This window comes from Equus przewalskii, chromosome 5 (assembly GCF_037783145.1).
Source record: "Equus przewalskii isolate Varuska chromosome 5, EquPr2, whole genome shotgun sequence".
Lineage (NCBI taxonomy): Eukaryota > Metazoa > Chordata > Mammalia > Perissodactyla > Equidae > Equus > Equus przewalskii.
The window spans coordinates 65,005,781-65,021,552 of NC_091835.1; the positions used below are offsets into that span (position 1 = coordinate 65,005,781).

The 15,772-nt window shown below is 34.2% G+C and overlaps 1 protein-coding gene across 4 annotated transcripts in view; it reads left to right on the top strand.

Moving 5' to 3' along the window:
• ARID2 (AT-rich interaction domain 2) overlaps nucleotides 1-15,772 on the top strand; it is a 161,247-nt gene that overhangs the window by 120,723 nt on the left and 24,752 nt on the right. For all 4 annotated transcript variants that reach the window (XM_070621117.1, XM_070621118.1, XM_070621119.1 and 1 more), the window contains one exon: nucleotides 1,655-1,803. In XM_070621117.1, coding sequence (XP_070477218.1) covers nucleotides 1,655-1,803 — 149 coding nt within the window. The remainder of the gene's footprint in view (nucleotides 1-1,654; nucleotides 1,804-15,772) is intronic.

Sequence of the window (15,772 nt, forward strand, 5' to 3'; positions counted from 1 at the left end):
CTGTCTGCTTTCTCACCATCAGTTTTTATGGCTTTAATAATTTGCAGGTGAATGATTGTCAGATCCATGTTTCCAGCATTAAGTTCTCTTGATAGACATTTGTATTTGTTGATCTGTCACTGTCCCCAAAGTGAACTTATCTTTCCTCCAGAATATGGTTTCCCTTCTGGACTTCTCTTTTAGCGTAATAATAGTGGTAGTAATTGCCATTTATTGAGCATCTAGAGCACTAGGCTCTTCATGTTTAGTTTTGCTAGTCTTTCCACCATCCCATAAGTTAGATTCCATTACTTTATATATGAAGTAACTGAGGATTAGAGAGGTTAAGTAGGTTGCCCAGGGTCACATAGCTAGTTCAAAGGCAGATTGAAAATTGAGTCCTGATCTGGTCAAGCTGGAAGGTCCATTCCTTCCCATGACACCTGTGCTGCCCTAAAATGCATGTGTATATTTTTTCCACTAACAATATTGTAAAATCTTAAGGTTGGGACCCTGTTATAGAAACAGCTTCTATCACATTCCAAAAGTAGATTTTTTTTCTTAGCGATTAGAACTCAAAAAGTTCTTATGACTTCACATTTCTAAGAACTTTTTCTTTCAGCAGTTTATTCTCTTCCTTTTTTCATTTTTAAGCTATAGCTTTATATGTTTGTGTTTTGTCTGTTTTTTAAATTATTATGGCTTTTAAATCTGAAGTTTTCAGCAATTTTTAACTTAGTTTTGTGAGACTATTTCCAATATTACCTTATAAACGAACAAGTACATTTAATATTTTACCAAAGTTTAAATTTATTGCCTTTTAACAATGCTTTGAAAATGGGTGCTACCATTTCTATGAGAAATTCAATATTATTTTTCCCTTTATAGTATATTATGAATGAAGTCTGAGTTAAGCCTTCAAAGAAAATATATTGCCTCAAATTGTTTTAAGCTACATTATAATTATTTATTTACATGTTTTTCAGAGAGGAAAGGATGGGGTATAGAAGAAAAAGAACATAGCTTGTATTTAAAGGACTTAACACCTGCAGTTAGAATCCTTTTACTTGTATTATCAATCAAAAGTTATAACGGAGCAACTTTAAAAACTAAAGTTGTTAGTTAAAACAGCTTACTGCAAAATAATATTTACAACATTCTACTTATATGGGTGCATCACTTTTAACGTCTGACATTTTCTTTGCTTTTCACTATATATTGTTTGTTTTATATTTATTTAAAATGTAAGGAAATGTTATTCAAAGAAATAATAACATGCAGTTAAATTGTCCTTGTGAAGAATATGTCTAAGTAAACCAAATGGATGCATTTATAGTAGATTTATTTATCATTTTAATCTATAATTATGTGTTTCTACCCAATTTTATTAACATGAAAACATCTTAATTCTAAATATATATTCTATAACAATATCAATGTGATCTTGCCTCTGTGGTTTGTATGAAATAAAAGAATCTGACTTCCTAAATATTTTTGTAAAAATAGTTACCTTTTTTAAAAGAATTTTTAAAAGACAATCATTAAAACTACAATGTAAGTTTCGTATGTTAGAAGTGTGTAACTATCAATGTAATGAACCTTATAAGCCTATACTATAAAATCTGAATGGTTTTCAATGTCATCTCACAAGCTATGCCGTTGTGCTTTTTCACAGAACACTCCGATGACGCCTTCACCAGCTGTACAAGTGCAGAGCCAGCCTAACAGTTCTCAGCCTTCTCCGTTCAGTGCATCTAGTCAACATGCGGATCCAGTGAGAAAACCTGGACACAACTTCATGTGTCTGTGGCAGTCTTGTAAAAAGTAAACGGCAATTTTATTTCATATACATAAATACTCTTTGTTCTAGAATGCTTTTGTATATAAATTTCTGTTGTCTATAGTTCCATGAAAATTTTCTTTTTCTTTCTTTCTTTTTTTTTTTTTAACAAGGCAGATTGGCCCTGAGGTAACATCCTTTGCCAGTATTCCTCTTTTTGCTTGAGGAAGATTGTCACTGAGCTAACATCTGTGCCAGTCTTCCTCTATCTTATGTGTGATGCTGCCACAATGAACAATGAGGCTTGATGAGCAGTGCCAGGTCCGTGCCTGGGATCTGAACCCGCAAACCCGGGGCCGCCGAAGCTAGCACTCCAACTTAACCACTACACCACTGGGCTGGCCCCGGAAAATTTCTTTTGAAACCACTAACTTATAGCAAAAATATTTTGTTGTGATGTTTACATAGATCCAGTGGCACCTAAGCTAAGACATTTATGTAAATGGTGGAAAGAGCTTCTTTGCCTAATGGTAGGTTATTAGATAATGTGTTTCAGTATTAGTTTTTAACAAAAGAAAATCAGCTAATAATTTGATTTTATATTTGGCTATGAAAAGAAATAGGTTTTTTAAAGTGATGGTGTTAGTAGCGACTGCAGAATTTCTGTATAGTAGAAACGTAAAAGTAATAATCTGTTAGAAAGAATGCCTTGTCTTAAATTTGGATTTTGGATGGACGTCCCATGAAAAGTATTTTTAAAGCCATATTATCTCTCAATTTAATAACTAAGGTGAACAATGAGTAGAACTGAACTTCTTAAATAAGGGTTTCTTAGACTTGAAGGAACACTTGAGAGTAATATTGGTTAAAATAAAATCTTAGTTCCTTTAACTGTACTCAGCCAAGACCCTTTGCCTTGTCACTTTTTAGAGCTGTAGACTAAGGTACTTGTCTTAATAGACATAATAGCCTTCATTTTTAGATATCAAAGATTTCATTTCACTTTTCCTGATAGTGGAAATTACCACATCCTTTTAAACCTTGTTTGCTCTTCATAATTTTATGATATATTACAGACATTGTATTTTGCTGTAAACTTCATATACAGATTTGCTGAAGGATTATAGGTCTCAGTGTATAGCCTAGGGATTGTTAATAGTATGCAAAGTTTCTTTCCACAGTGTTTATCAAACTTTAAATTTCAAACCAGTAGTGGGGCCATGAAATAATTTTGGCGGGTCTCTACCAGTGGGTTTTTGCCTGTTTTTCTTTTCTATGAAAACATTAATAAAATAGATCAGATTCCATCATGTTAGTAAAGGTAACTATTGTTTCCAGTTATATATGTATATTATACCTGTATGTGTGTACGAAATCATAATGTAAACTCTGTTTGTCAAAAAGTTGTTTAAAAATCAGTGCTTTAGGTTGTCTCTGATTATTTCTTTGATTTATTTAATTTGACCATCTCTTTTTTTTAGTTTATAAGTTAATTTGAAATTTTCTTCACTGATGTCAATTCTATTCTTTCCCCTTTTCTGTTTTTCCATGGCAAATAGGAGCTGATGGAATAGGTAGTCAGCTAATGCTGCTTGTTGACTAAAAAGTTTGAGAATAGCTGCTTTGGATGAAGTGTTTAGAGTATTTAAAGAAGAAAAATTCGGAAGAGTTAATGGAGCCAAATGTACCGCTCGGTTTCCCATCTTGCTAGCAGGATCTGTGTTGTCAAATTTGATGATGTACCTTTTCTGAACAAGACATACTCAACAAGCCTTCTTAGAGTCATTTTTAAAGCTATTTTTAGATACTACATTGGTGATAAATTCAGTTTGATTCTGCGAATATTTATTGAGCACCCTTTAGGAGGGTGCATTTGCTCAGAGCTACAAATAGAAAGCTCACTCTCAGCCGTTAGGGAAGCAGATCAAAAAAACAACTAAATTACAGTATAAATAAGTGCTGTAAAAAGATAGTTTCATAGTATTATTTGCAGCATACTGGACAGTTAATGTAATGCTGGGTTGGTTAGAAAAGTTTTACTGCATATATTACTTTTGGGTTGGATCTTGAAGAATGTGTAGGAATTTGTCATGCAAAAATAATTCCAGTCAGAATATCAAGTGCAGGGAGTTATAGAAGGAGTTGGTATGCCCAGGAAACTATGAGAAGCTTCCTTTCATGGAATTAAAAGTAATTTCGAGTATGCGTTTAACCTGTTTTTGGTTCTATGGTACGACCATACTTTATATGATCTTTTTGTATTTGTAATTCCTGTAATATGTAATATAGATTCTTTTCATTGAGCCACTGACTCTTACATCACCACGTATCAGTAATTGGTCTTTTAATCTTCAGGCTTGTGTATCTAAAACATGGGGACCCCACTCTTTAAAAATCTACGCATTATCTACACCCTGCAGAAAAATAGCATCAATCCCTTCATTATGAGTTCTTCAAATATCCAATCAGTGTTTACATTTCTCCGCTTTTCTTTGTTTAGAGTTTGAATTGGAATTCAAGATTCAAGCATTGCCTCTGGTTGAGAAGTCTTTAAGTCTCTTTTAATCTGTAGTTTACCCCTCCATCTCTCTTAATTTTTTTCCTTGCAATTTTACGTTGGTAAAAGCAGGTCATTTGTCCTGTAAAACATCACAATCTGGATTTTGCTGGTATAGTTTGGCATGTTACTCTGACCCTGTATATTCTATAAGTTGGTAGTTAGGACCAGATGTTTGATCAGATTCTGGTTTAGTTTTTACGAAGACCGTTTTAGAAATGACATTGTGTACTTGCACCAGGAGATATATAATATCTTGTTGCTTCGCTTTTTGTGATGTAAACAGCCATTGAAAATCCTTGCCTATATCCATTATTTCATTAAGAGTTGAAAATGTAAAAGTTCCCCCTTTTTATCAACTCTTTGATTTCTCTGACGAATAGTTAGTTGCTAGAGAAAAGGCTAGATAGATTGATTATTTCTATTATTTACCACTTTTGAAAATAGTTGTTTACTAACACTCCACAAAGGTGACCATGAGGTTTGGTTTTTTGTTTGTTTGTTTTTGGTTTTAGTATGATTTTAAATGAACTTATGAATTTAAACGTGTTAGATATTTCAATGTACTGCAATTAATTTATCCTTCTTAATGTTCAAGTTATCTCATCTTTCGCCGGTAAACATCTGTTTAAGCTGGTTCCCAAGTCCACTGGTTGTGATCTTAATATATGTGTCTTTGGTAGTTCCTTGCTTTCTGTTAGACAAAATGTTCCAGGCTTATCTTGTACATTTCCTGCCCCATACCAAGAAGCAACTGTTTTTCCAAGGACATCTGGTGTCTTTTGATGAGAAATGGTATTTAGTTAAGGCTCTGGGGAGTACCCATTGCTTTTATGTTGGTTATTGTTTCTAGAACTTTTCAGTGGACTAGATAAAATGATTTTTTTTTCCTTTTCTGAGGAAGATTAGCCCTGAGCTAATGTCCACTACCAATCCTCCTTTTTTTGCTGAGGAAGATTGACCCTGAGCTAACATTCGTGCCCATCTTCCTCTGCTTTATGTATGGGACACCTGCCACAGCATGGCTTGATAAGTAGTGTGTAGATCTGCGCCTGGGATCCCAACCAGCGAACCCTGGGCCGCCTAAGCAGAACACACAAACAACCACTGTGCCACCAGGCCGACCCCTAGATAAAATGATTTTTATCTTATGTTTAGAAAGACCTTCTCAGTTCTTAGATCGTGAAATACACATTTTGTTGCCTTCCACTACTTTAATATGTTAACTTTTTCATCTTTCTATAATTTAGTTTCATGTATAAAATGAAGTTTATGAATCTAGCTTTTATTGTTTTCCAAATCGCTAATATGTTGGCGAGTTCATCTTTCCCTTAGGCATTTGAATTGCCACATTTAATATATACTAAATTCCTGTATACTTTTTCCATTTCTGGATTACTTGTTATCCCAATGGTCTCTGTCCTTATCATACTGTCACTTTAAATTTTAATGTTGGCTATGGTAAGTTCTTCCTCTTAATTTTTCTTTGTCAGAGTTTCTCATTATTTTTTCAAGCATTTCCCTTGTACCAGGCGCTGTGCTAGGTTTTGAAATTAGAGTGATATATAAATCAGACTTGGTACCTGCACAGATATTTATTGTTTCAAATGAACTTTAGAATGTTTTTAGAGATCCCCCCAAAAAAGCTTGTTGGGATTTTCAAGTGTAATTGCTTTTAATGAATGGATATTTTTGTTTGTTTTCTAATAGTGAACATTTTTTCCAGTATTGAGTCATTCGCTCCAAGAAAAAGATATCAGCCCATGATATTCTAGTCTTTTTTTCCCCAGGAGAACTTGAATGTTTTCTTCACATCACTCTGCAGCTTTATTAAGTTTATTCCCAGTTGTAGTTCTTATTTTTTGTTGCTATCATAAGTGATCTTAACTTGTATTATATTTTTCAACTGGTGGTTTTTTCTATATTTATACCTCTTATTTTGTCCTCTCATCCAGTTATAATATCTAATGTTTCCAGAATTGTTATATAATAGTAGTGATAATATTCATCCTTATCTTTTTAAAAAATTAATATACTGGTTTTTAGAGCAGTTTTAGATTTATAGAAAACTGAGCAGATAGTGCAGAGTTCCCATGTATTCCCTCTTCCCTGCAGTTTGCCCTAATATTAACATCTTGTATTAGTGTGGTACATATGATTGATTATCATATTTTTACATTATTATTAACCAAAGTCCATAGTTTCCCTTAGGATTCACTCTTTCTGTTACTCACTTCTGTGGATTTTGACAATGCGTAATGTCATATATCCATCGTTACAGCATCGTACAGAATAGTTGTAGCACCCTGAAAATCCCCTTTGCTTCACCTGTTCATCTCTCCTCACACTGCCTCCCCGCCCAATCCCTGGAAAGAGCTGATTTACTATCTCTGTAGTTTTGCCTTTTCCAGAATGTCATATAGTTGGAATCATACAGTATATGGCCTTTTCAGACTGGCTTATTTCATACAACAGGATGTATTTAAAATTCCTCCATGACTTTTGTGGCTTGATAGCTCATTTCTTTTTATTGTTGCATAACATTCCATTGTATGGATGTACTAGTTTGTTTATCCATTCAACTGTTGAAGGATATTTTGGTTGCTTCTGGTTTGGGCAGTTATAAATAAAGCTGCAATAAACAGTTATCTGCAGGTTTTTGTATGGACCTAATTTTTTCAACTCATTTGGGCAAATACATAGATCATATGCTTGATCATATGGTATGTTTAGCATTGTAAGAAATTGCCAAACTGTTTTCCAAAGAGGCTGTACCGTTTTTTATTCCCACCAGCAATGAATGAAAGTTCCTATTGCTCCATGTCCTCACCAGCGTTTGATATTGTAACTTTTTTAGATTTTAGCCATTCTAATAGATGTGCATCTGTATCTCTTTTGTTTTAATTTGTATTTCCCTAATGACAAAAGGAGTTGAGCGTCTTTCTATATGCATATTTACAATCTGTATATCATCTTTGATGGGGTGTCTATTAAGATTTTACCCATTTTTTGAGTTGTTTGCTGAGTTTTTAGTAATCCATGCATGTTAGATTTTGTCAGATGCTTTTTCTGCATCTACTGATATGATCGTATGATTTTTCTTCTTTAGTAAGTTGATGTGATGCATAACATTAATGAATTTTTGAATGTTGAACCAGTCTTGCATACCTGGAATAAATAAATAAATAATTTTTTTTTCAGCTTAGCTTAAGATATTTATTCAGTGCTCTCACAGTTGGCCTCAGTGGCTCAGCAAAGGGGCAGAGCAGGGTAGGGGCGTACAGTGACACAGTGCATCCTTCATTTTTCATTGATAGATAGCTCTTTTTATATATTGTTTGCTTCGATTTGCTGATATTTTTCTTGAGGATTTTTACATCTGTGCTCATGAGAGATACTTGTCTGTAGATTTTCTGTCTTTGTCTAGTTTTGGTATTGGAGTAATGCTGACCTCATAGAATGATTTGGAAGTGTTCACTCTGCTTCCGTTTTCCGAAAAAGTTAACATATTAAAGTAGTGGAAGGCAACAAAATGTGTATTTCCTGATCTAAGAATTGAGAAGATCTTTCTAAACATAAGTTACCAAATCGTGGCATAGAGTTATTCATAATCTTCCTTTATTACCCTTTAAATGTCCATGGGCTCCATAGCAGTGGCCCCTCTTCATGTTTGATATTAGTAATTTGTGTCTTCTCTAATTTTTTCTTCGTTAAGCTGGCTAGAGATTTATCTATTTTGTTGCTCTTTTCAAAGAAATGGCTTTTGTTTTTATTTCCTTTATTGATTCTCTGTTTTCATTTAATTGATTGCTGCTCTAATTTATTATTTCTTATCTTTTGCTTGCTCTGAGTGTTTATTGCTCTTCTTTCTCTAGTTTCCTAAGGTGGAAGCTTAGATTATTGATTTTAGATCTTCTTTTCTAATACATAAATTTTAATGCTGTAGCTTTCCCTCTACAGACTGCTTTAGCTATAGCCCATGAATTTTGATAAGTTGTATTTTCATTTTCACTTAGTTCAAAATATTTTAGAAGTGTGTTGTTTAATCTCCAAATATTTTTGGATATTCCAGCTATCTTTTTGTTAGTGATTTCTAGTTTAATTCTGTTGTGCTCTGAAAGCATGCTTCATATGATTTCTATTCTTTTAAATTTGTGAAGTTGTGTTTTATGTCCCAGAATGAGGTTTATCTTGGTGAATGTTCCATATGAGCATGAAAAGAATGTTTTTTCTGCTGTTGTTAGATAAAATATTATATAAATGTCAGTTGGATCCGATTGATTCATGGTGCTGTTCAGTTCAACTATATCCTTACTTATTTTCTACCTCTTGGATCTGTCAATTACTGATAGAAATGTGCTTAAATTTCCAAGTATAATAGTGGCTTTGTCTAGCTCTCCCTGCAGTTTTTTTTTTTTTTTTTAAAGATTGGCACCTGAACTAACAACTGTTGCCAATCTTCCTTTTTTTCCCTCGTTTTTCTCCTGAAATCCCCCCAGTACATAGTTGCATATTTTAGTTGTGGATCCTTCTAGTTGTGGCATGTGGGACACCGCTTCAGTGTGGCCTGATGAGCGGTGCCATGTCCATGCCCAGGATCTGAACCGGTGAAACCCTGGGCCACTGAAGCAGAGCCCATGAACTTAACCATTCTGCCATGGGGCCGTTCCCTCTCCTTGCAGTTCTAGCAGATTTTATCTCATATTTTGATGCTGTGTGTTAGGAGTATATACCTTAAGAATTTTATGTCTTTGTGAAGACCTGACCTGCTTATCATTATGTGATGTCCCTCTTTATCCCTCGTAATATTCTTGCTCTGAAGTCATCTTTGTCTGAAATTTATATAGTTATTGCAGCTTTCTTTTGAATAGCGTTGGCATGGTGTATCTTTCTCCATCTCTTTACTTTTAATCTGTGTCTTTATATTTAAGCATGCATAGTTGGGTTTTGTTTTTTTAATCCACTCTGCTGGTGTCTTTGTCTTTTAATTAGTATATTTAGACCATTCACATTTAAAATGATTATAGATATAGTTGTATTACTATCTTTCATATTTGTATTTTCTATTCATTTCACTTGTTCTTTGCCCATGTTTTTCTGCTTTTTTTGGTTTTAATTGAATATATGATTTTATTTTCTCCTCTCTCTTAGCATATCAATTATACTTCTTTTAAAATTTTTTTATGGTCATCCTAGAGTTTGAAATATATATTTACAGCTCATCTAAGTCCTCTTTTAGACAACAATGTACCCCTTTATGGGAAGTGCAGGTGCCTTGTAAAAGAGTGTTCTTACTTCTTTCCTAGTGTCCTTTATGCCATTGCTGTCATTCATTTCACTTATCCAAAAGCTATAATCGCCAAATACATGAAAGATAATTTTGTGGACACAAAATTCTAGGTTGGTGGATCTTTTTCTTTCAACACTTTAAATATTTCACTCTACTCTTCTTTCGTGCAAGTTTCTCAAGAATCATCCTGTGTAATCTTATCCTTGTTCTAGCAGTAAAGTGTCTTTTCCTCCAGTTTCTTTCAAGATTTCTTTTTTTAATAAATTTATCTGTTTTTTTTTTTTTTTTGAGGAAGATTAGCCCTGAGCTAACATCCACTGCCAATCCTCCTCTTTTTGCTGAGGAAGATTGGCCCTGAGCTAATATCTTCCTCTATTTTATAGGTGGGATTCCTGCCACAGCATGGCTTGGATAAGCAGTGTGTAGGTCCACACCCGGGATCTGAACCAGCGAACCTCCAGCTGCCAAAGCAGAGCATGCAAACTTAACCACTGTGCCACCAGGCTGGCCCTTCTTTCAAGATTTTTTTATCTTTGGTTTTTAGCAGTTTGAATATGATATGCCTCGGTATGTCGGTTCTCTGATGATTTTAAGAAGAGTTGTTAATCTTCAGTGTGTGCAGCTTTTTTCTTGTTCTAAGGATGGGAGTGATAACTTCTAAGCTCTTTACACATCTGAGCAGAAACTGGAAGGTCCTCATCCTTGTCTTTATTCTTATTTGTATATTGTCAGCCTAATGTTAACTGTTAGTTTATAGTTTGAAATGCATAAATAATGTGTGATTATATTTTATCTTTGATTCTTTTTTTTAAGGAAGGGGACCCAAAACATTCCCTGTAATAAAAAATACCTATGAACTTACTTTTTTAATTCTACGCAATTGGAGGAAAGGACTCAATGCCTCTTGGTAGCCAAGCATTTACATTCATTGTTCAGTAGTGTGTCTTGGCCACAGTGTTCTCTGAATAAAGGGATAAAGGATAAAGGGGGAGTTTAAAAGAGTCCCTCCAACTTACCTTTACCATAGGAGCTCTACTTTTTGCTTTATGTGTAGAGATTTTCAGTCACAATTTAGTTGGAAAAGAGAGTTCTATGGCTACAAAAGACAATTTGAAAGCCACTTTTTCAGAATATATTGCTCCTCGTAGATATCTAATTAATAACTGCTACAGAAGACATGAAAATTATTTCCCTTTGGGAGAAACATAATCTGTATTTTGTTTGTATTTGCATCATTAAGGGTCAAAGCAGGAATTTAGAGACTCTCAAATTCATTCTAGACAAACATTTCCAGTGTGGAAGCTGTTCTGTCTAGGAACCAGTGACTTTTTTTTTTTTTTTAAGTTCATAATAGTTTACATCAATGTGAGATTTCAGTTGTACGTTATTTCTTGACTGTCACCACATAAGTGTTCCCCTTCACCCTCTGTGCCCACCCCCCACCCCCCTTCCACTGGTAACCACTGAACTGTTTTCTTTGTCCAAGTACTTGTTTATATTCCACATATGAGTAAAATCATCTGGTGTTTGTCTTTCTCAGACTGGCTTATTTTGCTTAGCATAATTCCTTCTAGGTCCTTCCATGTTATTGCAAATGGGATAAATTCATCCTTTTTTTCTAGCTCAGTAGTATTCCATTGTGTATATATACCACATCTTCTTTATCCAATCGTCAGTCGATGGGCACTTGGGTTGCTTCCATGTCTTGGCTATTGTGAATAGTGCTGCAATGCACATAGGGCTGCATGTGTTATTTTGGATTGTTGATTTCAAATTGTTTGGATAGATACCCAGTAGTGGGATAGCTGGGTCATATGGTAGTTGTATTTTTAGTCTTTTGAGGAATCTCCATGATGTTTTCCATAGTGGCTGCATCAGTTTGTATTCCCACCAGCAATGTTTGAGGGTTCCCTTCTCTTCATACCCTCTCCAACGTTTGTTATTTTTAGTGTTAGTGATTATAGCAGTTTTAATGGCATAAGGTGGTATCTTAGTCTAGTTTTGATTTGCATTTCCCTGATGACTAGTGATGTTGAACATCTTTTCATGTGTTTATTGGCCATCTGTATATCTTCTTTGGAAAAGTGTCTGTTCATCGCCTCTGCCCACTTTTTGATTGGGTTGTTGCTTTCTTATTGTTCAGTTGTGTGAGTTAGAAACCAGAGACTTTTATTTGTACTGATAAACTTGATATTCCCTGACCACCCGGGAATCTACTCAGGTGGTGTTGAGGTTCAGACCATTGGGTTCCTGCTGAACCTTATACAGTTGTAATTCCTCCTAAAGATTCTAACATAAGGTTTTATTATGCCAACTATACAAACCTGAATAGTATTTTTGTAGGAAGATGAGGTTTGAATAATGGTTGGTCTGATGGGAAATAACAGAAAACAGCAAGAACAAACCTCAACCTCGCTATATGTTACAAATGAATAAAAACTTATAGGTAGGTAGAATTTGTATTCTCAATAAATGTGCTTCTACTTCTTCCAGAAGTATCATCCAAATTTCATGGTAAATCTTTAATTTCTTCTAGTAATTGATGTTTCAGAAATCATGTAGTCAGTTTAAATAAATGAAAAAAAATTGAAATAGTTAACAAAAACTAGTAGCAGTTTTATACATTTTATTTCAGTGTAAAGAAGTACCTAAAGACTAGTTGAGTATGATATATAAAATTGACATCTTGATGATTTGAAAATATTTGATAAGTAAAGTATCCATAGTGGAAATTTATCATGCATCAATGACTGCTTAATTCGAGTTAAGTTGACAGCTTAGGTTGAAATTAATCAGTGGTTACATTGATCAGTACCTTGAATTGCATAGCAATAGGAGAATAAAATAGAAATTTGTTTTATAGCATCTTTTGTCTGAATTTTGTGATCATAACCCCAGAAGATGTCTTCAGAGGGTTGATGCTTTCCCCTCTGAAAGTTTTATCACATTAGCACAATATCTGGCACATAAAAGGCTTTTGATTAATATTTGTTGAGTGAGTTAAATGAATGAAGATTAACTAGCTTGATTCTGTAGTCAACAGTTCTTTGCTGACCTGGGTTGTTGGCATCTTGCCTTTTCTACTGTCAGAGGAACAGTTCCATCATCTTGCTGTTTTTTTGTTTTTAAAAGATTTTATGTAAAAGCTCTAGAATCACTGGGTATTTTGCTAATATTATTATACTTAAAATTTGAACTCATACGCCTTTGTAAATATGAGATTAATTTCATGTAACAATATTTTTTGGTAGCATCAGTTTGAGAAGTACATATTCCTTGGGCCTTAACTATTGATCTGCCATTAATTAAAAAAAATATATTAGGAAAAGCCCTAATTTCTTCCACAGTTGGCACAGTTGGTGGCAGACTTTTCTTTTTTTTTTACCTTACTTCATTCTTCCAAGCAGTGAATATCAAAGAATACTTAAAGATCGTACCCCAAACCAAAAAGTTATATACCATGGGACAAATTTGCCAAATTGTGTTGAAGTCCATTTCAGTGTTATTTAAAATATTTGTGAAAATAATTTCCTAGCATGAGAATCTAGGCCGCAGTGTACTAATAAACTTTATTTATTCTATGGAAACTATGCACAGAATAAGGAAAATTATGTACCAGTGCTAATCTCTTAAACCTAGTATGCTTTCAGAATTTGCCAGCATTTAAAAAAAGAAATAATTTATATCATCATAGATACTGTCTATAAAAGGCTACCTCAGTTTTTACCTGGTAATAAATTTATGCATGTTATCCAAGTAAACAATCATGCATTCTAGTTTAGTAGGAAAAAATCAGGTCTTTTGTGTTAGACGTTTCTGTTTTCAAATCCCTGCTCTTGCCATGTAGTTCTGTGACTCTGGAAAGTTTACAGAAAGTTTGTTTCCTCAGCAGTAATGTGGGGATAATTTTACCATCTTCAGAGAGCCATCATAGCAATCAAATAAGATGATGTTTATCAATATGCCAGATACACAGTAAGTACTGAGCAAACAGAAGTTCGGGTAGGGGAGGTACTTTATGCTGCGTGCAGCTTTGTCAAGAACACTGTGAAGTAATATACTGCCACCTCTTTCAAGGAGTCTGGGTGAGTATCCAAAGTTTCAAATTCATTTGTGTGCTTTATTTATCTCATTAAAAACACACAAATACACACAGCACCACTCGTTGTAGTTTTGATTTGCATTTCCCTGATAGTTAATGATATTGAACATCTTTTCATGTGCCTGTTGGCCATCCGTATGTCTTCTTTGGAGAAATCTCTGTTCGGATCTTTTGCCCGTTTTTTAATTGGGTTGTTGGTTTTCTTGCTTTTGAGACATAGGAGTTCTTTGATATTTTGGATATTAACCTCTTATCTGGTATATGGTTTGCAAATATTCTTTCCCAATTGTTAGGCTGTCTTTTCATTTTGTTGATGGTTTGCTTTGTTGTGCAGAAGTTTTTTAGTTTGATGTAGTCCCATTTGTTTATTTTTTCTTTTGTTTCCCTTGCCTGGTCAGACATGGTACTTGAAAATATGGTGCTTTAAGACCGATGCCAAAGAGCATACTGCTTGTTTTCTTCTAGAAGTTTCATGGTTTCGGGTCTTACATTCAAGTCTTTAGTCCATTTTGAGTTGATTTTTGTGCATGGTGTAAGATAATGGTCTACTCTCGTTCTTTTGCATCTGCTGTCCAGTTTTCCCAACACTGTTTATTGAAGAGACTCTGCTTTCTCCATTGCATGCTGTTGGCTCCCTGGTCAAAAATTAGCTGTCCATATATGTGTGGGTTTATTTCTGGGTTCTCGATTCTGTTCCATTGATCTGTGTGTCTATTTTTGTGCCAGTACCATGCTGTTTTAGTTACTGTAGCTTTGTAGTATATTTTGAAAACAGAGTGTGATACCTCCCGCTTTGTTCTTTTTCCTCAGGATTCCTTTGGCTATTTGGTGTCCTTTGTTGTTCCATATAAATTTTAGGATTCTTTGTTCTATTTCTGTGAAAAACGTTGGAATTTTGATAGGGAGTGCATTGAATCTATAGATTGCTTTAGGAAGTACGGACATTTTACCTATGTTAATTCTTCCAATCCAAGAGCAGGGAATATCTTTCCATTTCTTTGTGTCTTCTTCAATTTCTTTCAACAATGTTTTATAGTTTTCAGTGTATAGATCTTTCACCTCTTTGGTTAAGCTTATTCCTAGATATTTTATTCTTTTAGTTGCAATTGTAAATGGGATTGTATTCTTAATTTCTCTTCTACTTCGTTGTTAGTGTATAGAAATGTAACTGATTTTTATATGTTGATTTTGTATCTTGCAACTTGACTGTATTCATTTATTATTTCTAAAAGTTTTTTACTGAATTATTTAGGGTTTCCTGTGTATAAAATCATGTTATCTGCAAATAGTAACAGTTTCACTTCTTCTTTTCCAATTTGGATCCCTTTTATTTCCCTGACCCCTGATTGCTCTGGCTAGGACTTCCAATACTGTGTTAAATAAGAGTGGTATCCTTGTCTGATTCCTGTTCTTAGAGGGATAGCTTTCAGTTTTTCTCCATTGAGAATGATGTTAGCTGTGGGTTTGTCATATATGGCCTTTATTATGTTGACATATTTTCCTTCTGTACCCATTTTATTCAGAGGTTTTATCATAAATGGATGCTGTATTTTGTCAAATGATGTCTCTGCATCTATTGAGATGATCATGGGATTTTTATTCTTTATTTTGTTAATGTGGTGCACCATGTTGAATGATTTGTGGATGTTTGAACCATCCCTGCATCCCTGGAATAAATCCCAGTTGATCATGGTGTATGACCTTTTTAATATATTGTTGTATTCGATTTGCTAGTATTTTGTTGAGGATTTTTGCATCGATGTTCATCAGTGATATTGGTCTGCAATTTTCTTTTTTTGTGTTGCCCTTGTCTGGTTTTGGTATCAAGATTATGTTGGCTTCGTAGAATGAGTTAGGAAGCTTCACTTCCTCTTCAGTTTTTTGGAAGAGTTTGAGAAGGATAGGTATTAAGTCTTCTTTGAATGTTTAGTAGAATTCACCAGGGAAGCCATCTGGTCCTGGACTTTTATTTTTTGGGAGGTTTTTGATTACTGTTTCATTCTCCTTACTGGTGATTGGTCTATTCAAATTCTCTACTTCTTCTGGATTCAGTTTTGGAAAGTT